This window comes from Gopherus evgoodei, chromosome 4 (assembly GCF_007399415.2).
Source record: "Gopherus evgoodei ecotype Sinaloan lineage chromosome 4, rGopEvg1_v1.p, whole genome shotgun sequence".
Taxonomy (NCBI): domain Eukaryota; kingdom Metazoa; phylum Chordata; order Testudines; family Testudinidae; genus Gopherus; species Gopherus evgoodei.
This window is the reverse complement of record NC_044325.1, coordinates 137,943,011-137,965,097: the sequence shown is the minus strand read 5'-3', so window position 1 is coordinate 137,965,097 and position 22,087 is coordinate 137,943,011. Positions and strand designations below refer to the sequence as shown.

The window sequence follows — 22,087 nt, the reverse complement described above, 5'->3', positions numbered from 1 at the left end:
CAGGATCCTTGTGTCCTCAGGCCAATAGTTTAATCTCTCTGTACCTCAGTTCCCCGTGCGTTAAGTGGCAGATAATACTTCCTTTCTCTCACCCTCTGCCCTCTCTGAAAGTGTGTGTGTAATAAGTACTTTATGGGCAGAATTTAGCATGATGCCCATTGCTGGTCAACACTTGTAATGCAGTGGCCATGGCCTTGTCTCGTATGCTTGGCACTTTGCGGGCTGCTCCTGGCAGATGCTCCAATTTGTCTAAAGATCAGCTTCAATGATACAAGGGAAGGAAAATAATAGTACTGCATGTCTCCAACATAATCTAAGCTGACTTCCTTATGGCAGAGACTTTTCTGTTCCCCTGGATTGCTCCCTAAACACTTATTCTCCCTTCCTCCCCCCCTGCTTTTAGCCAGCAGCAGCCAAAGGGAGGGCTAGTGAAAGCTTCTGTTTGCCTCAGCCCTGGTGTTTTGGAGGAGCGACACGTGAGAAAGCGAAGGGGGGCTTTGCAGTGAGAAATCCTGCCTTTTTACATTTTCCAAACCCAAAGTGCTGCATTTAAGTGCTTCAGTGGAACAGCATCTCAGCTCCGATAAGGTGCTAATATGTATTTGTACACACAGTGCACGTCTGTCATAGTAAGCCTTAGCTTACTGCAGTTTGCTGCTTGGGTTTTGCATTGGCCAGGAGGTACCCGTCATTTGTTCCCACTGGGAGTCTATCCTGTGACTGCTGTAGATCCTCTGCTTACTGATTAGGACTTGCCTCTCAAGTCACATAGCACTACAGCATGTGTGTGTTGAAATAGGATATAGTTTGGGTCCAATCCAATGGTGACCAGTTAGCATCTTCCTTTGTGACAGCCCCCCTTCGCAGGACTGTTTGTAGCCATAGCCAGGAGTTTGTTTGATTGACCTCATTAGTGAAGAGGCCTGAGGAGAAGGGTTTCCATTTTTGCTTCAGCTATTGTGCAGGGAGATGTTGGTAAAATGGACACTGTTTTTCAGAAATGGGCTGACACGTGCAGCTGCTTTGTTCTTAACCCATACGGTTTTCTATAGGCTGTGCTGTATTACAGATTTCGTTTAGATCCTCTGTGCAGCAGCTGCTCTAGACACGCAGGTGGAGAACTGCAGCACTTTTTCCAGTAGAAAAGTTTTCCATTTTCTTCTTTTCCCCCTTTCTTTCTCCTTTCCCTCCCACCCCCCCCAAATGATTTTTAGTGGCTGGGACCGGGTGAATGCATTGCCAGCCTCTTCCTGCCAGGAGACATAAGTGCGGCTGTCTTGGAAGTGGTTAAGCCAGAGCTAAACCTTTGCATCTCTTTTGTAGTTTAACCTGTGTTGTACAGTATGTCTGCTGAGCTGTACTCATGATGCAAGTTGTCTCGCACAGAGACCATGACAAGGAGCTCCCCAGGTTTATTTTTACCTCTCCCAGAGCAGATGGTGTTTGGGGAGGGTATCTGTAGTCAAATCCCTGAGTTTCACACCCTGCAGTGCTAGTTTGCCCTGCTCAGTGCGTTATGGAACTAATCTGTTCTGAACCCCTGCTTTTTCCAGCTGCCTTACTGTACTTATCTGATCCTTGTTTTGAAGACAAGAGAGGGCCCAACAGGAAGGAAAGATGGTCCAGTGGTTAGGGCACTAGTCTAGGATGTGGGGGACTGGGGTTCAAATCTCTGCTATACCACACTCCCTACCTGACCTTGGGCAAGTCACGTAGCCTCTCTGCCTCAGTTCCCCAGCTGTAAAATGGGGATAATAGCCCTGCCTTGCCTCATGGGGGGGAGGGGATGTTGTGAGGAATACATTTGAGACACATGCAGATGTAAAGGGGGAGGGATAGCTCAGTGGTTTGAGCATTGGCCTGCTAAACCTAGGGTTGAGAGTTCAATCCTTGAGGGGGCCATTTAGAGATCTGCAGCAAAAATCTGTTTGGGGATTGGTCCTGTTTTGAGCAGTGGGTTGGACCAGATGATCTCCTGAGGTCCCTTCCAACCCTGATATTCTATGGTCTAACTATATGGCCCCTGTTACCAAAGATAGATGGCTTTCTTTTTTACAGCATTTGGGTTTGAACTTATTGCTCAGTCAACAGGAGTCAGATTTCTGGTTTCCCAGGGGGCTTGCGGAGGATGACCTATTATATCCAACCTACTTCTTGGCTGGATCCCAAGAGTGGGTTATCTTAAACCAAGGAAAAAACCCTTCTGTCCAGTTGAAGCGTATTCATTGATCTGTGTCTGTAAGTGCTTTTCAGTGGCTTGGATGATCAAGAAATCCTGGCTCTTAAAGAGCAATATAGTCTTCATTCAGCTCCATCTTAAAGCAATTTTTTGGCCTGGGAACAAAAAGCTTTGTATTGCTTCAACGATTCAGCCTTTGGTCTGTATCCCTGCAGAAGTTGGTGTGTTGTACAGTCTCATGTTCCTTATTTCAACAGCCTGCTCTTGATCATTTCTTCTGCAGAGACTTTGCCTTCCCATGTGTTGAAAAGACAAAAAATATCAGGGGTGGGGTAGGGGAGAATGGCTTCCTTGACAGAAACTCAACCCCACCACACTGCAGCTCCCTAGCCCACTGCAGCTTTGGCTGTTTGCACTGGGAGGCGAGACTTGTATGGTGCCTGCTGGTTTACAGTGGTTTGTCAGGCAGGGTTTCCGCACAATCAATCATCCTGATGTAGGTGGGGGGCTTGGTGTACTGGATGGGGAGTATATCTGGGACCTTGTGAGTTAACTGTGCAGTTAGCTGGAGACACAAGCTTGAAATATGGATGGTGTTTTACTGGACAAAGAGGGAGGCTCATTAGCATTCTGCATTTGACTAATCAGTTTTAATCCCAGTAGTGCTCAACACTGGCTATATTTCCTGCAACTGAGAGAACTAATGGCTAATTGATTTAGATCTCTTTGCCTGTATATCCTGGTAATGGACTTGATTTGGTTTATAGCCAACCTTGAGGGACTGGAGGGCATTTGGCTAATGGTTTGGCCTATCAGACCTTGTTCCATCCTCCTTTCAGTCCCAATAATTGCACTGCTTGAAGTTTGGCCCTCCTGCCTGTGCCTCTTGCATCTGAACTGTACTGTCGGACTGCAGTGAAGACCAAGAATACAGCCTGTGATTTTCCTGTAGACTTATTATAACATAAGTTGGTCATGTTCTCCATTCCAGACAAGCCATGTTAAAACACCTGTTAGACCCTGTGCAAAAGTGCAGTCCACTCTAAGGAAATTTCTTAGGGTTTGAACCATATCCTCCTCTGTGTGGTATCAAGCACACTGTCAGCACTTAAATAACCATTGTCAGGTGCTATTACTTGGGAACCTTTTTTCCATAACTGGACTCTTCTGGGGGCTCACTGAGCCCTAATACCTTCATTCTTTTAAAGCTTGTTGCGTTACCTGGGGAAATGACTACACTAGACATGGAATTTAATAACTTAGTCCTGTTTTTGTTAAGATTGCTAAAGAGCAAGTGTCATCAGAAATACAAATTAGTCTATCTACTCTTGTGTTTTTTCTATCTGAAACCAAGGCCAGACTCTTAGCAGAAATCATAGCTCTGCATATAATTGTATCAGGGTTGGGGGGAGCTGGTTAGGTTTAGGACCTGGTGTCATAAACAGATAGCTAAGGGTTAATGTCTCTTTCACCTGAAAAAAAAGTAACCTGAAGCACCTGACCAGAGGACCAATCAGGAAACCGGATTTTTTTTCAACTCTGGGTGGAGGAAAGTTTGTGTCTGAGTTCTTTGTCTGCCTGCCTGCCTCTCTCTCAGCTTTGAGAAGTGATTTCTGTTTCCTGCTTTTTAATCTTCTGTTTCCAAGTTGTGAGTACAGAGCTCATAAAAACAATAAGGGTTATTGTTTTTCTTTTGTATTTACATGTGTATAGTTGCTGGAGTGCTTTGATTTGTATTCTTTTTGAATAAGGCTGTTTATTCATACTTCTGTTAAGCAATTGACCCTGTATTTGTCACCTTAATACAGAGAGACCATTTGTATGTACTTTTCTTTCTTTTTTATATAAAGCTTTCTTTTAAGACCTGTTGGAGTTTTTCTTTAGTGAGGAACTCCAGGGAAAGTGAGTCTGTACTCACCAGGGAATTGGTGGGAGGAAGAAGTCAGGGGGACATCTGTGTGGGTTAGATGTACTAGCCTGACTTTGCATCCCCTCTGGGTGAAGAGGGAAGTAATTCTGTTTTCCAGGACTGGGGAACGGGGAGGGTGGAGTCCCTCTGTTTAGACTCACGGAGTTTGCTTCTGTGTATCTCTCCAGGAACACCTGGAGGGGGGGGGGTGAAGGGAAAAGGTTTATTTCCCTTTGTTGTGAGACTCCAGGGATTTGGGTCTGGGGGTCCCCAGGGAAGGTTTTTGGGGGGACCAGAGTGCCCCAAAACACTCTAATTTTTGGGGTGGTGGCAGCAGTACCAGGTCCAAGCTGGTAGCTAAGCCTGGAGGTTTTCATGCTAACCCCCATATTTTGGACGCTAAGGTCCAAATCTGGGACTAGGTTATGACACCTGGAGTCTCTCCACTTTCTCTGTAAACTGAAGTTGTCATCAGACTTCTGTTACAGCTTGTGACCCAAGGGAGCAGTGTAGGGGGGCTAATTCACTCTTCTCCTGCTTATAATATGCAGACATAAATTATTCAAGGGTATCTTATGCTTCTCTAAATAATACTGGCAGACTTCAGATGTTTGATCTCTAGGACCCCCCGCCCCTCACTGGTATTAAATATCCAAAATCCAGCCTCTCCTCCTGACCAGTTTTGCTGGCATCTCAGCGAGTTTAAAGATTTGACTGTCACTCCACTGTTAAAGGCAGCGAGGTTTGCAAATATACCAAAGGCTAAGTAAATATTTTTATAAAATCCAAGGAAGGAGCTGACATAGCCTCAGTCCCCCTCACTGATGCCCGGCTGCCTCCAGACACACTTGTATTAGGGCAGCAGGAATTTCAGCACCTCATGCTGGATAAATTCTAAGCCAATTGCAAATCACTTCAAACTGTCAAAGCTAACCGGTAACATTGTTTTTTGAAAACCAAGCCATGTAGCTCATCATTGAATAAATATTGAGAAGTCGGCAATTTCGGCTTGACAGTTAAAAAGCTCTGTTTCCCACCCCCCTCTTCTCTTCTCCTCTCTCTCGGCAGCTTCTATACTGAAGTCTGATCACTGCTGGTACATTAGATGGAAACATTGGGAGGAGGAGGGAGGGAGGGAGAGGCAGCGTGAGAGCAAGAGACAGGACTGAGAGTGGAACAGTAAGCGTGGAGCTCACTGCCTTCAGACAAAGCACTCTGCTGCAGCTCTCTGCAAGGGCGCATCATCGATTGCTTGGTACAGACCACAGCTGTACCAGAAATGATAGTGGGGAAGATTGGAGTCTCTGGGCAAACAGGAGCCTGCTGCTTGAATTCCAGGGTTAGATGCTGTCCCTCTGCACAGACTGTGTTAGGCAAGGGAGACGGAAAGCTTTCTTGAGCTCTGCATCTCGGGTGCGGCACTATGCGTTAGGCTGGCTCTCTAGAACATATTGATCATGGCTTGCTTAGCAGAGGAGCTCCCCTGTGGACCAGCGCAGCAGTGGGATCCCTGACTCCAAGATCTTTCTGATAACACAGTGAGCTCTGTGTTGTGCAGGCATTGCTGTGGGCTGGGGGTGGGAAGGATGTCTTAGAATGTGCAGAGCGACTTCAGTTGATGAGAAGGTTCAAAGCAAGAAACCCCCGGATTCCTGGTCCTCTCTATTTTTCACATGCCTTGAAAGACGGATGTGCTAGGAATCTGGAGAAATTCTGTGTGTCTTGCATACCAGATCCTCTGAGTGGGATGCAAAGGTCGTCTCTGAACTTTTCTTTCCTTGGCATATCTAATGTCTTGAGAATTTCTAGAGGAAAGCAACGAGTTACTGGACTGTCTTCTCGGGGTTGGGGAAGGGAGAGTTTGCCCATATGGTTTCTGTAGGACATTTGAAGAACGAGTTTCTGATTTGTCGAATGGCTGAAAGGAGGTGCATGTCATGGACATGAGCTACTGCAGGAAGAGGGGAGCGTGTGTGTATGTTCGCTTTCCTTTTTATTTTGGCTTAGTTATGGAGCAAAGAACTAAAATGCCTCCTTCCCCAGCGCTGCATTCCATCTGATTGAGTGGCTCGGATGGCCGCATCTGCATTTAAATGAGAAAAATGAAGGAAGGTCAAATCCAAGCTTGTGCAGAACACCTGGCAGGACAGAATGCATTGGGTGGAAAATGTGCTGATTCCGCTTTCTCTCTGTCTTACCCAATGCTGCAGTGTAGTTAGTTGCTCCGGTCTAGGATGTTGAATCTGGTGCCCAGCCCAGCCCTGCCCAAGCAGCCTGCAGGGATGTGGTGCCTCTGGACGGGTGGTAACATGACAATGCCAGGACTCCTAAACTCAGTCTTCTGTCACTCGTACCTCTGCTCCTCGTAACAAAATAGCAGAGAGGACCCGTTACCATGGTTTGCCTATTTCGGGACTGTTTAGGGAAAAAAAGTATAAACTCTTCCTATCTTCTGCTGCAGTTTGTGTGCTTCATTTCTGTCTTGCATGTCTTCCTGTGGACAGCTGTTCTGTAGTCTGGCTGCTGTTACCATTTTTCTGAAAGTCCGTCGTGTCTGTTTGTGTGTCTCTCTCAGCTGCATGAAGATGTATTCTCTCTCTAGCTGCTTTGTGCCTCCAGTATTAACGGCCCTTCTCGCTGGCCGAGCATACAGAATATTGCACCTGAGGTTGCATGGACGAAAGGACTCGCGTGGCTGTATGTATTTGTGAGTGTTTTCTCACCATGGTCTTGCACCTGCACTTCTGACGTGGGATGCCTTGGGTGAAAGTTTGCTGCCCGCTGAGATGAGACAAGGATTTGATCAGCATCCCTCTGGGGGCTGGGCTTCGCTCGTACGCTTGGCAGGAAACGTGCGGAAGCCCAGAAAGCCATGCATATAATGTCATGGTCCCTGAAAGGGTTCTAAACAGCTTACTCAAAAACATCCTGCAAGAGTATAACTGGGATACAAATTAAAGCCTCAGTCCGTGGGCAGCACCAGGAGCTTATTGTCCATGGTCTGTGTGTGCAAGAAGAGTTGTCTACCCTCTGACTTGTACTGTGATCATAGTTTGACTTCTTTACAATAGTGACTATGATGTGGCAATGCCATCTATCTTCCTCAGAGTGCCGCTGCTACCGACTTAACAGTTTTTCCCTTTTCAAGCGTCTGCCGATTCCTCTCTCGTCAGGTTCGCGGATGCTGGAGCAGAGCGTCGGGGAGTGGCTGGAGTCCGTCGGCCTGCAGCAGTATGAGAGTAAGCTGCTTTTGAACGGCTTTGACGATGTCCGCTTCCTGGTAAGTAGCTGTATGGGATTTTGGCCAAGTTTTTTCCCAGCATCCATAAACTTATTACAAGGCCCTGTGTAATCTGCAGCAAACTTGACCTATGTTCTGTACCAAGGACTCTTGGATTCTGTGGCACTCCAATGAAGCAGCTGCTGGAGGTTCAGGAGGGGTAGCCTCGATTATTCATTTTCATATTTAATTGCAGCTAAATCACATTCATCTGCACTCATCAGCAGTGGGGGAGCTATCCCATGCATAAGGAGATGGCATAAAAGATTGTTTTGGATAAGTGGATTTACAGAAAAAACAGAAACTGATAGCACTGGCACCAGGTTTCTCCCAACTTCCTTGTAGACAGGATATCTATGCCCTTCTTCCCACATCCTGAGGACCCGTAAGACTGACTGTCTGGTATATTGTGTTCAGTTGAACCAGAGCTTCTAGCTTTTTCCAGACAGATGCTAAGACTTCTGGCTAGGAGGGAATGCTTAAAGAAAATCTGTTTGCTTCCCCAGTTGTCAAACTCTCGCAGAAGTCAGGAGTCTAATCTTTGAGCCTCATGCAACTCTGAGTTGGACTGGGATCTCTCTCACCTGTGCATGTAGCATTCCCCTCACCATTAAGTGTAATTAAAACAAATCTAAATAAAACTCTTTTGCAATGAAGGCAACAGGATATGTCTGGATTTCCTGGTCATACAGGGAAGCTTGAACTAAGGGTGCACTTAAAACAGGCAACCCTCACTCCCAAGTGGCCTCTTGAGAGTATCCTCAAGGTTTCCATTGGCTTAGGTTAGCCTTTAAAGATGAACCTCTAACAGGCAACCAGTCTTTGCTGGTCTTTTAGGTGGACTCTTAAAGGTCAACTGCAGCTGATATGTGGCCTAGAGAGGTGCCCTCAAAGTGGAGTCCAGAAAGTGTTTTTTGCTTGTGAGTTAGCCCTCAGGGATATCCAGGCTTGGCTTCTCTTCCTTTGCTGGAGGACTGGAAAATGAGGGTCAAATGTTTGTTTATACGTATTGCCTTTGTGCCTAGGAACCACAGTCATGGGTCAGAAGCCCTTTGTAAAAACAGTCCCTGCCCCAGAGAGCTTAAAATCTAAGTAGTGACCTCCCAAGCTGCTGCTTTCCTCAGGGCATGTCAGGAGAGGATGTTGTCACTCCATCCTCTTGGCTTTGCTAAACCTTGTTAGTGTAATTTAAACCCACTTTAATAGTTGAAGATGGAAGCGAAGCCAAGTTAACGTCTATTCTGAGTGTGGAGAGAACTGCAGCTTGGGCTTCAGTCCACTTTAATGTTATTATCCCGCTCTAGTTCACCTGCAAAATCAGCCAAGTTGAGACATGGTGGCTCTACTGCTAAGAAAGGGGGGGCGGGGTGGGAGGGAAAATAACCGTTTTTTTTTTTAAAGAAAAATAAAGGGCATAATACAACTTTCCTTGCTTTGCAGTTCACCTTTAAATCACTTGTATATCTAAGGTTAGTATTGCTACATCCAGAGTATGGTGCTATAGCATGAAATGTGTGGCTAATGCCAAGGTAAAATCAGCGTCAATGCCTCCACTCTCTGCTAGCCGGGAGCGTTGTCCTGGAGGTGGAACTCACTCCTTATAACTGCAGGGTTCTGGTCTGCTCTTGATTTAATTAAGAGAAACACAGCGGCTTTGCTGGAAGAAAGGGTGTTCCAAGGGGAATTGTAGACTGTGAATAAGTTAAATAATGAATTTGCAAATGGAGAACTTCTAAAATGGTGCGCAGTGTTCAGAAAGTCAGTAGGGCTAGTTCAGTCTTCTGTCGCTGAGAGGGAGTTGGTGGTGCTCTCAGAACTGCTTTCGTGCAGATGAAAGTGGTGTATAATACTGGGGTGCTAGATTATGTAGTGAGTTTGACAAAGGCAGATTCCAAAGCACCATGCGTGTGAGTCAATTAATCGTGTTTGTGGTCTGAGTGAAGCCTTTCACCCACTTGTGAGCCTGGAACACAGCAGCTGTTCAGCGCTGCACAAGGTACTTTGGGAGGTGAGGGGGAGAGGTGGTAAGACTCGCCTTCCCTGTGGTTTCAACTGGAGAATTTAGTGAGGCAGAAGATAATTAGCTGGTTGGGCGGTAGCCTGGACTACAGGATAAACATTCCTGTGAATGACATGGGGCCTGGAAGGTGCACTTGTATACTGTAAATATAGCTTTCTTACCCAGCAGATTTGCTTCCTGTGAGTGTTCAGTCAGGTCTCTTTGCTTCTGTGACAAATGACTTTTTCATTCCCTTTGCCTCTGGTTAGCTCTGCGGAGCGAAAGCAGCTCTAAGACGGTGTCAGATTTTACTGTAGCTCATGCGTCTTCAGCGGAGCGTCTGCACTGGCCACAGCGTGCTATCCATCTATCCATCTCCAGGTGGACATTTTATCTCAGCCCCTCATGTGTAGGTCTCTTCCTATGACCATAGATCACTCTTGTCTTTAGCGTCTTTCTTTGTTTCCCTCGTGTAAGATTTTTCCCCTCTGTTTGACTTTCTGTGAAGGTGGTTGTTTGTTTGTTTGTTTAATTTTACCCTGACCTTTCTGTGCTGCTTGGCTATCCTGTGTAAATGCAACTGTCCCATTGTAGGCTGTCTGCAGTACCTTGGACAGCTCCGCCAGGCAACAGTGCGTAGATAGAAGAATTATCAGCCCTTTGCCAGTTTCACCAGGACTGTGTAGTTGGAAGAAGCTGTGTGTCCATTAACCCTTCAGCTTCCTGAAGCATTGGATGCTCCCATGTTTCAGATAGTGTTCACATTAGCAGTGTGCCTAGTGGTGAGAACCGGGCTGGGGCTCAGTAGGCTCCATCCAAAGATTTGACATTGATTTGAGATGGGGCAATTTGATTGACTTCTGTGCTGCTTTACTCATGTAAAATACATACCTCTTGTGGGCCGTAAGACTTACTGTTCTTGCAGGCTTGTGGTGCTAGCATCTCTGCACATCTTTCTTTTATTTTTGCTAGTGCCGCATTGTGTGGTTGCTCCGGAGATGGTAATGGGTCCCCTGTTCAGATAATTTGATGATGGTTTGGCTTTTGTGAAATGAGTGGCTGAGCCTCAGTCTAGGCCCTAGTGCATAGGTGCCTCTGTCCCCACACCATGGCTACCAGGCATGGCACTAGTTGACACTATGGTGCTAGTCTTTGTACAAAGGGCAAATGTTGAGTGGGCATGGAAGTGAACTATCCTCTTGTCCCCCAGAGAGGATCCCTTGAAGTCAGGGTTGGGCACATAAGGGGAAACTCTTACTCCCGCTGTGCCTGTCTTGAATGACTTGAGTCCTCTGCTCTCTAGAACTCAGCCCAGCATAAGGTAGCAAACAATTGAATTTAAACCCTAGTTACTGGTGTTTCTTCTTTGTTACTTGTCCCTTGTTACCAGTGAGCAATTAGTGGGATCCATGTTAGGGCTGGGTTGCCTTGCCTTTGACTGACTGGAGCTTGAAGCTGGTACAGTAAGCACACTAGGAATGTACAGGTCTTAAAATTCTTCTCCACTTCTTGTTCCAGTTTGTTTTCTTGATGCTCATTCATAGTGCAAAGCCATCAGGCGCTGTACATATGAGGGACAGATTATTTAGGAGTATTTTTTCAGTGATGGATTTTCACTAAATCAGGTTGAATTATTAGAGGTGGTAGATGATAGCGTTTGGAAGTCTAACCCAATGGAGTTCTCAAAGCTTTCTGATGTGTTTGTTAGCCCCCACAGAATCAACCTGTACATGACTTTTCTCGATGACTGAAGGTTTCCTTTATTAACCAGCCTAATTTTTCAGCTCTAATGAAGAATATTTCAAACTGCAGAGGGATTTTTTTTTCTGGAGTTCTTAAATAGTTTTTATGTGAGGATTAACCGTGATTAGAGCCTCAGAAGTGAGCGTCGAAATATTCAGTGTGAAGAGTAACAAAGAATGCTGGGTAATGGCTTACAAATGGCTAGATGGGCTATAAGGCTAATTAAGTTTTAGTAACAAAAATTAACAAGTTGGCATCTTTTGATATTGAAATGTTCTTGTTGCTTATATTAGATGCTGCATCACATTATCCAAAGTAGATCATGTTGCAGTTTTGTTTTTAAGTATGCAGAGAATGTTTCCCTAGATGCCTTAATCCCCAGGTGGCCCATTTGTGAGCAAATAACAGTTTCTTAAACATTGGGTAAGCAAGAAAACATCAGAAGAACAAACAGTTACATGTGTAACTGCTGTCATATGGTTATAGTGTCCCAGAGCATCTATTTAGTCCAATTTTCCTTTGAAAGGTGTTCAGTTTACAGCCCTGGTTTAAAGGAGACTTTAAAAAAATATTCTAACAAAACTACAGCCTGTCCTGGGGTGACAGGAAGTAAATCCAATCTGTGCTTGTACAATTTCATTTGGCAATATTACTCCGTTTGAGTAAAATTAAACATTACAATATGGAAGAGAACACAAAGCTGTTTCAGTGTATTCTGGAGCAGGGAAAACCTTTTGTAGTAAGTTTCAGTGAATGTTGTGTGGAGTTGAGGGAGGTTATTTAGGGGTTGAGGAAGAAGGGTTATTTGTACAACAGAGTTCATTGCCCGTGATGGTAAGATGACCTGATCACTGCAAATGGCTTTCCACGGGAAGAATGAGTAGAAGTAAAAACTCGGTGAGATCACTTGGGGAAACAAAGGGCTCCCAAATGTCACCAATGTGCAGTTAAGAAAGAGGGTCTCTGGGTATCTCAGGGTGCGATCTCATATGCGAGGCAATGTTGGCTGGGTCAGTACTTCAGTGGGAGTCCTTCAGGGAAAATCCAGGTAGTGCAGGAGCTGGCATCTCAGTAGGTGATGCCTTTCCCATTAAATCAGTACTGAACCAGCACCCCCTGTGGTGGCAGCAGAGACTGTGCTGTGACAGGGATGATTTGAATAAAATGCAAAACCAGGGTCCTGAAAACCTTGGGCTGCCAAAACTCCTGTGATGCTTTTCAGAAAAGCAACATTAGCCTCCAGGTGTCCTAGTTGCATACCAGTTTGGGTAATTACTGTTCACCAACAATTAAATTGGATCAAGTATTCTTAATTTGCCATTCTAAACCACTGTGCAGCATTGTTCGATATTTGCTTTGATCCAACAATGGGTGTGAAATGATTTCTGAATATGTAGCATGTTAATCATTTTGGGAAGAAAGGTGTTCCATGAATGTAATAGATTTTTTAGATTAGATGTTACTGATCTAATCTGGGAAGGCAGGCGGGCTCAGGGGGCTGGGATTGAGTTTATTTGTGGAGTTTCCAAAAATAGTAATCACATTGCTTTCACAAGACCAGAGATCAGTAGGTGACCCACAGCCAGCCTCCCTCGCTGGTCTGCAGATGTGCAATCAGCCGTATTGCTGCAGTATAGTAACAGCTCTGTGAAAATCATATCTCCACTAGTGTAGTGGGGAATCAATGCGCACTGAAAGGAGGTGGTCAGTTAGTCTGGGAATCAGCACGTTTTCCCCTCTCAAGGTGCACTTATGCCTTTTAATGAGTGGTGCTGAACACAAAAAGAGTCTTTGGAGAGCTCTCTTTCCCCAGATTTATCATAAGGAGACAACAGTGTGAAACATAAACTGTAATGTGAGCTATGAACCTTTTATAGGTTTTCCAATAAAAAGAAAAGATGGAGTCCATTTTAGTGAAAAGCTGTGATGTACTGCAACTGAGGAGCAGAGATTTCTCCCAGTGGCTCTGCTTTTAAGGCTCTGGTTTAGGAATGGAAAACCTCTGCTTATAGCTATGTGTAGAACCTGGGCTTTTTATGTCAGGAGGCTGCTTGGTTTCTGCCATTGCTCAGTCCCGCTTTGATGAGAGCTGGTGAAATATGACATTTACTGCATAGAAATATAGTCAGTCTCTCACCTGAACACAGGATGGATTTGATTTAAATCATTAGTCAGGATTTAATCATGGATTTCCACATAAAAGTGCATTCTTATTGGTTGTTATAACCTTAATATATATTCCTCACAACTCGGATAGATGTAGGTTTTGTTTTTGGAAGGTACACACTACGTTTTTAACTGATTTTATTATGAAAACTTTTCTGATTAGTTTTACAGCTATATCAGAAAATGAATGATTTGTTATTTCATTTACCAAAGGTAATTGAAGCAGATATTTATGAAAGCATTGAGAGGTGAATTATCTCCAATTCAGCAGGTTAATCATTAATATTTGGAGGATTTTCTTGCTATGCTGTATTAGGAGGAGAACATCACCAGACAGATATTTTAAATTATTTAACTAAAACAACAACGTTATGTGTTCTGGATTTTTTTCTTCAACAGCAAACATATAATAATGTACCAAAACAAGCATAGAATTTTTTAATTTAAACATTCAAGTTTTTTAAAATCAGGTTTGTTTTTGTTAAAATTGTTTAACTAAAATAGTCAAATGAAATATTTCAAAACAAAAAAATGAAATTGACTGTCAAGTCAATGTGAGAAACTTAAAATATTGGCTTCTGTAGCTAACTCAGTCGTCTTCACCTTCATTTTCCTATTTGTTCATAATCTGGAAAAGAAAAACAAGCTTTCCTGCTTTTTCAGGTCCCAAACAATTTCTCAATTTGGAACAAATTAGTCCAAAGGAAGAAAATATTCTTTCTACGCCGGTAGAAGAAGCTATTGCTGTTAAAAGTGAAATTATCACTTCAACAGTCTCTGAATCCAGGTGCTTAAGTGACTTCCACCAGTTCACTGGTGTGACTTTCTTTAAAACATCATCAGCAAACGTATTTCTTGAATGGTTCTTATTCCCAAAGTGTGTCTCCTTTACGTCCTGCTGCCATTATAGGTTTTCCCTTCTAGTGAGAGAATTGTATGGTAGATCTCAAATCAATGAAGGTTACACTCAGAAAGACCTCAAGAGTTCTGGAATATGCCGCTCAAACAATTTCACTTTTGTTTCTAGTCCCTTCTCACATTTATCTCCAGACCTCTTCTCCTTGTCCAGATCTATTCCACCCCCAACCATCTTCTATTCATTGAACTTTTTGAAACTTTGCAATTTTAGAGAGAGGTAAGGGATTGACTCTGTGTACACAAATTTGCAGAGGGACAATAGGGTTGAGGTCTGTTACTTCTCACCTTTATGTATTTACTTAAAAACATTTTTGCTGTTAACAAGCATGTTATCTCTGGAGACACAAATCCACAGTTGAAAAACTGCAAAACTAAGCATCTCTGATGGTATCTTCTAGACTGAGCACTGAATCCCATTGGGTAGATAGAAAGATTAACCTAAATAATCTATACAGAAGCCCCTGGAACCCCATAAGATTGGGTCCCCTAATCCATGAACTATTGGAACTCATTTACAAAACTTTTTTTAAACATTACATGAATATATTGTCTCATACTATAGAATTAGAATTTATGATCCCTATTCCATGATGAGAGAGCTTTGCGCTATAATGTATCTTAATTAAAACTATCTTTAGATAGGTTTTTTCCTCAAAGCATTTTATCAAAAAAAAAAATTTAAATTAAAAAAAGCCAATTTTTGAATATATTTTTTAAATTGATTTTTATCCACACTGCATGAACACTATTTGTAGTCCAGAAAGAAATGGGCTTTTGTGGAGGAACACAGATTTCTTTGGGGATTAATTATTTCTTGTTTTTCATAAACCAGCAACGACATATACAAAAAGTGAATAACTGACAGCTTGTATATGTTTCCAATTATTGCATGCTTCATGGGCTTTCCAACAGAATTGTACTATTTTGTAACTTGTCAAATCTTCAAGATCACACAATACTTGACCTAACATGTTAAGATGGGGTAACAGTAATAAAATAGAAGACGGACATGAATAGCGAGATGTATGCAATGTTGTTGTAGCTGTGTCAGTCCCAGGATATTAGAGAGACAAGATACCCTTCAATTCCTAGGAGAATTGTGGTCTGGGTTCGTCTTAGAGTTCTTTATAGTAGGTGGTGTTGAAAGTTGTCGATTGGCCTCGGTAACATAGTCATCGCGGTTGAGGACTATGATGGCGTTCCCTTGGTCTGCTGGTTTGGTCACTACCAGGAGTTTAAGGATATCATTAAATCTTTACCCAAACAACTACAAGAGAGATGCTACAAACTCATTCCCCACAAACTCCCTCAGAGATCTGCTACATGCTTCCCAAGATACACAAAGAAGGGAACGCTGGCAGAACTATCATACGCTGGCTGTAGCCCTCTCACTGAAGGTATATCAAGACTCATGGAAACCATCCTCAAACCACTCAGTGCACAAAGGGCCGACTTCCTCACCAACCCCACAGCATTAACAACTATACTCAGAACACCGTTCTTGTCACCGTGGATGTCACTTCCTTACCCACAAACATCCCTCACAATGACGGCATAACTGCCTGTCTCAAATATTTACAAGAGAATGGACAACGCTCAGATATCCACCCAACACAAATCACCAAACTCATCCGTTTCTTCCTCACCCATAACAATTTTACATTCAACAGAAAACCTTCTGTCTAAACGATGGGGTCAGTCATGGGTTCTAGGATGGCTCCTTAATACGCTAACCTCTTCATGGGCACCTTGAAGAATTTCTGGACAAATGCACCACGAAACCAATGATATACCTGAGAGATATCAGTTATGATTTCATCCTCTAGACCAGGGGTTGGCAACCTATGGCACGTGTGCCAAAGATGGCACACAAGCCAATTTTTAACAGCACGCGGCTGCCTGCTGGGACTCTGTGCTGCATTAAAAATCCTGCCGTCGCAGCAAGCCGCGGGGTCCATGGTCCCAGGCCGCAGTGCTGGCCTGAGCGCAGCAATCCGCTGCCCCCTCCCCTGCCTTCTCCGAGAGCCCTGTTGCCGTGCGCGCGCGCAGCGCTCTAGAGGCTGGGGCTACGCGCTCCTGCAGGGCAGCGTTTGGCTCCGTGGGGAGGGAAAGAAGCTCCCCGCTCATCCGGAGTCCTGCTGCGGCGCGTACAGCACTCTGAGGGGCGGAGCAGGGCTGCGCATGTGGGCCGCAGGGGCGGCAGGGCTCCGGATGAGCGAGGAGCCTCATGGTAAGGGAGCTGGTGCCGGGGGGAGTGGAGGGGGGCAGCTAGCCAAGTCAAGGAACAGGGAGCAAGGGGGGTTGGATGGGGGGGTGGGATCTCAGGGGGGAGGTTAGGGGTGAGGGTCTCTGGAGAGGGCAGTCAGGGAACAGGGAGGGTTGGATGAGGCATGGGAGTCCCGGGGTCTGTTTGGGGGGTGGATAGGTGTCATGGCAGTCAGGGGACAGGGAGCAAAGAGGGTCCTGGGAGAGCAGTTAGGGTGTGGGGGGGGTCTCTGGAGTGGGTGGTCAGGGGACAAGGAGCTGGCAGGGTTACATGAGTCGGGAGTTCTGGGAGGGCTGTCAAGAGGCAGAGGTGTGGAGAGGGATTGGAGCAGGAAGGGAGCGGGGGGGTTGTATGGGTCCATAGTTCTGGGGGTCCTGTCAGGAGGCGGGAAGTGGTTAGATAGGCATGGGAGTCCAGGAGGTCTGTCTGGGTGCGGGGGTGTGGATAGGGTTGGGGCAGTCAGGGAACAGGTAGGGGGTAGGGTCCTAGAGGGGTAGTCGGGGGATAAGAGGCAGGGAGGCTTAGATAGGGGGTTGGGTCCCAGGAGTGGGTAGTTGGGACAAGGAGCAGGGCAAGGGTTGGGGGTTCTGGGGGAGGCAGTCACCCAGCCCTCTGCCCTGAGCCCTGTACCACCCAGCCCTCTGACTCCTTCACCCCCCTATGACCCGAGCCCTGACTGGCACCCCCACACATACCCAGCCCCCCTACCCTGACACCTGCACCCTCCTCACATGCCCCTAGCCCTCTGCCCTAACTCTTGCACCCCCCACATCCCATGCACCCTGCACATCCCCACCCCCACCCTGAGCACCAAACGGCAGCCCCTGCACCCCCACTCGCATTCCCACGTGCACCCCTCACACCACATGGGAGCTGCCCAGGTAAGTGCTCCCAAACCTCCTGCCCCAATCCTGATCCCCCTCCTTCATTCTAGCTCCTGGCCAGACCCTTCACCCCCAGCCCTGTGCTCGGTCCACTCCAACTCTCAGCTCAGTGCAGAGAGAGGAAGAGAATGGCCCAGAACCAGGGAGAAGGTAGGTACCCACTGTTTGTGAGCAGGGCCGGGACCCCAGACCGGCACTGGGCTGAGCAGGTCCGGCAGCCGGGATCCCGGCTGGCAGGAGATGGAGGATGGAATCCCTGAGCGGCAGTGGGCTGAGCTGCTCAGCCCACTGCCGGTCTGGGGTCCCGGCCACCAGCTCCACACAGCCCACTGTCGGACCCTTCCCAGCTGGGTCCTGGCCGCTGGCCCCACTCAGCCCGCTGCCAGCCTAGGTGAACAGAACCCCAGACCAGCAGTGGGCTGAGTTAGTCGGTGGTGTAAGATAAACATTTTAATTTAATTTTAAATGAAGCTTCTTAAACATTTTGAAAACATTGTTCATTTTACAATACAACACTAGTTTAGTTATATAATATATAGGCTTGTAGAGAGAGACCTTCTAAAAACCATTAAAATGTATGACCAGCACGCGAAACCTTAAATTAGAGTGAATAAATGAAGACTCGGCACACCACTTCTGAAAGGTTGCCAACCCCTGTTAGACAGTCAACTGAAACTCCCTCATAGATTTCCACCACAATTTCAACAACCACCACCCGTCCATTAAACTCTTTGGAACACTCCCACGCTAGTATAAGTTTCTTGGACACCATGATCAGTGTCAGCAGTGGAACCCTACAGACAACTATATACAAAAAACCCACGGGTCACCCCACCTACCTTCATAGATCCAATAACCACCCCCAACACACCAAGAAATCTGTTATCTACAGCTATGCACTCAGATACCACAGAGTGTGCTCCAAGGAGGAAGTCAGGAATATGCATCTTAACATACTCAAAATTGCCTTCACCGAACAAAGACATCACACCAGAGAAGATCACATAATGGATCAGGCTACCCAAATGTCCTCAGAACCAGCTTAAATACAGAAATAAAACCTCCTCTGACTGTACACATCTCGTTGTCACCTACCACTGCACACTGGAACACATACGGGGTATTGTCAAATAATTATAACCCAAACTCAATGGGGACCGCATCCTGAAAGAAATCTTTCCTGAGCCCCACTTCTGGCCTTCAAACAACCCCCCTCCCCCAGCCTCTCCAAGCTCATTATCAGAAGCAGGCTCCCCCACAGACCAAGACACATCAGCTCAAAGCGACACTAGATCCTGTCAGAAGAAAAGAAGTATAACCTGCAGACCTATCTCAAATGCTACAGTGATCAATGCACCCCACAACGCACCTTTCAAGATTCATGCATCTTAAACATGCCTGCTACATCATGTAGTGTATCTCATCCAGTGCACTAAATGCCCCAATAACAACTATGCGGGTGAAACCAGACAATCACTATGTTCTTGAATGAACTCTCACAGGAAAATGGTAGACACAAACTCCCTATTACCTGTGAAAGAACACTTTCCACAAAGCGATCACTCTGTATCTGACCTCTCAGTCCTCATCCACAAAGGAAACCTGCACAACACTTTCAAAAGATGAGCTTAAATTAATAATTTTGCTTGTCACTAAAAATCATGGTCTTAATAAAGACTTTGGATTTCTGGCTTATTACAGCAATCTGTAACCTACTAACTCTGCTTTTTGTCATATGAGTAAAGGGGAGTTAATGGGGCATTCACTTTTAATGGTCCCTTAGCGCATAGTTTAGCATAAGTAGTTAGAATATCTGTTCAACCTCGTATTTAGCTGTGACCATTTTTAGTACCTTCCCAGATCTGAGAAAGGGCTCTTTGTGTTTCTCACACAAACAGAAGTTGGTCCAATAAAAGATATTACCTCACCCACCTTGTCTCATGAATAGGGAGAGAAAGCGGGGAGGAGACTGGGTGTGTGGGCAGAAGAGAGGTTAGCTGGAATGGAGGTCTGGCATTCTTTGAGCCATCCCAACATTTTTATCCTAAGTATCTAGAAATGGGCTCCAAATTTCTTTGAAATCATATGATTGCACTCCTCACCTGTAAGATTTTTTTTTTCCTATGTCTGCAAACACAGACCAGTCTGGATGCCACTGCTCTGTTCTGGGCATAAGCCTACTATTCCACTGCTGTAAAGCGTTCATTGCAACTCCAACTCTCTGTGGCAGAGTTAATCCCAGTTTAGTAGGTAAATAAACCTAGGATATAATAATCAGCTGAAGCTGAGCACTATTTAAACTCCTGCATAGAACCCCACAAATTTGATCTGTGTTTAATAATGTGCTGATAGCCTGAAAGCTTCCTCAAAGTTTCTCTTCACACTAGTGTCTCAGGCCATGTCTACATCTAAAATTTTGCAGCGCTGGTTGTTACAGCTGTATTAGTACAGCTGTATAGGGCCAGCGCTGCAGAGTGGCCACACTTACAGCAACCAGCGCTGCAAGTGGTGTTAGATGTGGCCACACTGCAGCGCTGTTGGGCGGCTTCAAGGGGGGTTCCGGGACGAGAGAGCAAACCGGGAAAGGAAACCAGCTTCGCCGCGGTTTGCTCTCTCGGTCCCGGAGCCAGCCAGCAAACCGCAGGGAAGGAGACCTGCTTGCTCGGGGTTCCGGGACCGAGAGAGCAAACCGGGAATGCCGCGGTTTGCTCTCTCGGTCCCGGAGCCAGCCAGCAAACCGCAGGGAAGGAGACCTGCTTGCTCGGGGTTCCGGGACCGAGAGAGCAAACCGGGAACGCCGCGGTTTGCTCTCTCGGTCCTGGAGCCAGCCAGCAAACCGCAGGGAAGGAGACCTGCTTGCTCGGGGTTCCGGGACCGAGAGAGCAAACCGCGGCGAAGCTGGTTTCCTTTCCCGGTTTGCTCTCTCGGTCCCGGAACCCCGAGCAAGCAGGTCTCCTTCCCTGCGGTTTGCTGGGTGGCTCCGGGACCGAGAGAGCAAACCGCGGCGAAGCTGGTCTCCTTTCCCGGTTTGCTCTCTCGGTCCCGGAACCCCGAGCAAGCAGGTCTCCTTCCCTGCGGTTTGCTGGGTGGCTCCGGGACCGAGAGAGCAAACCGGGAAAGGAAACCAGCTTGATTACCAGAGGCTTCCTCCTTCCACGGAGGTCAAGAAAAGCGCTGGTAACTGTCTACATTGGATTACCAGCGCTGGATCACCAGCGCTGGATCCTCTACACCCGAGACAAAACGGGAGTACGGCCAGCGCTGCAAACAGGGAGTTGCAGCGCTGGTGGTGCCCTGCAGATGTGTACACCTTCAAAGTTGCAGCGCTGTAACTCCCTCACCAGCGCTGCAACTTTCTGATGTAGACAAGCCCTCAGTTGCTGTTTCTCTTATTAGGAAACAATGCATGGCCTCCTGTCATCATTTATAATCCCAAGTGTGTTCCTGCTTGCAATAGGGGGAAGACTCCTGTATGTTCATGCCTATCACAGGAATACTGTTGCTTTAAGTTTAGGGACTATATAGAGTTTGTCAACTTGTTCTCTGCTGGTAGCCAGAAAAACTGAGGAGGGAGAGGGACTGAAAGCATTGATGATGTGATGAGTGGAGTTAAACATAACCTTGGCACAGCCATGGATAGTATTTTAAGGAACACTGTCCCTAATGGGATGTTGCCTCTGCATATGAAGATTTGTAGGATTGAGCCCATTGTCACGTCTGTCCCCAAATGGTCTCAATACTTTAATTCCCAGGTATATCTTGTTTTGTTCAATATTTCCTTGCTGCTTGCAACCCAAACACTGGGGCATTTTAAAAATCTTCAAGTGAAACAGACTAGTTTTATAGTGAAATGCACAAAGGAAACTTCATGAATAGGTACACTAGACTTCGATAGCTATTTGGGGTTTAATCCAACAGGGCATTTGTAACACAAATGGTATGTTAAAAAAAATAAAAATAAAAATAGGTCAGTTTAGCAATGTAGTTCTTTTTGTTCGGGCTTGCAACCATCAATATTTTTCCGGGGCTGCTTTCTACTAGGGGTGGACCTGAAAATAGCAATCTCATGTCACTCATTTCAGGCTGCACTTAATCTGTGGTGAGAGGGGAAAAGGGTCAGAAATGGCTTTTGGCCTAGTTTTCCAGAATGATGCCTGAGTTCTTCCTTAAATGCTATGATACAGCCAATAAACTGAAGCACAGTTATGTCTCTGGAGAAGGTCCCTTATTCTTCTTCCTAGGGAGTGTTCTTACAGTAGCTTCATTTCAGTAGTTCTGTGAACAATGCTGTAAAAGATGTTCACTGATCATTCGTCTTATTACTCTTCAGCGTGAGTCATTTAGTCCAAGGGGAAGGCCTTCCCTCCGTCACCCCTTCCCTAACCACTGTGCTTGCCTTCATGGCTGCGTTTCTGGCCGGGGGCAGTTGAATTGTGACATTTCCTTTTAATATAGGGCTTTGATTTGGTAAGAAGCTTGCTTTACTAGGGAAGGATTTTAAAAAATAAAATGTAGTTTGCTCTTTCAAATTCTGCTTTCTTGATTTCTTGCCCACTGGAATGTTTTCCTTGGAGAGAAAATAGTTGTTTTTTTTTAACTTGTGTGATGGGTAAATCCAACCTAATTGCAGTTGCTAGTTGATTATAACTCAGTTGTATCATTCTGACCTTGCCCTAGCAAATGTAGCTTTGCAAATAGGATAGAATGCCAGGCAGACTTGCATGCCAAGCAGCATTCTTATTA

At 45.7% G+C, this 22,087-nt stretch overlaps 1 protein-coding gene across 8 annotated transcripts in view; it reads left to right on the top strand.

The window, feature by feature from the left end:
* ANKS1A (ankyrin repeat and sterile alpha motif domain containing 1A) overlaps nucleotides 1-22,087 on the top strand; it is a 172,848-nt gene that overhangs the window by 110,195 nt on the left and 40,566 nt on the right. For all 8 annotated transcript variants that reach the window (XM_030561310.1, XM_030561317.1, XM_030561311.1 and 5 more), the window contains one exon: nucleotides 7,262-7,368. In XM_030561310.1, coding sequence (XP_030417170.1) covers nucleotides 7,262-7,368 — 107 coding nt within the window. The remainder of the gene's footprint in view (nucleotides 1-7,261; nucleotides 7,369-22,087) is intronic.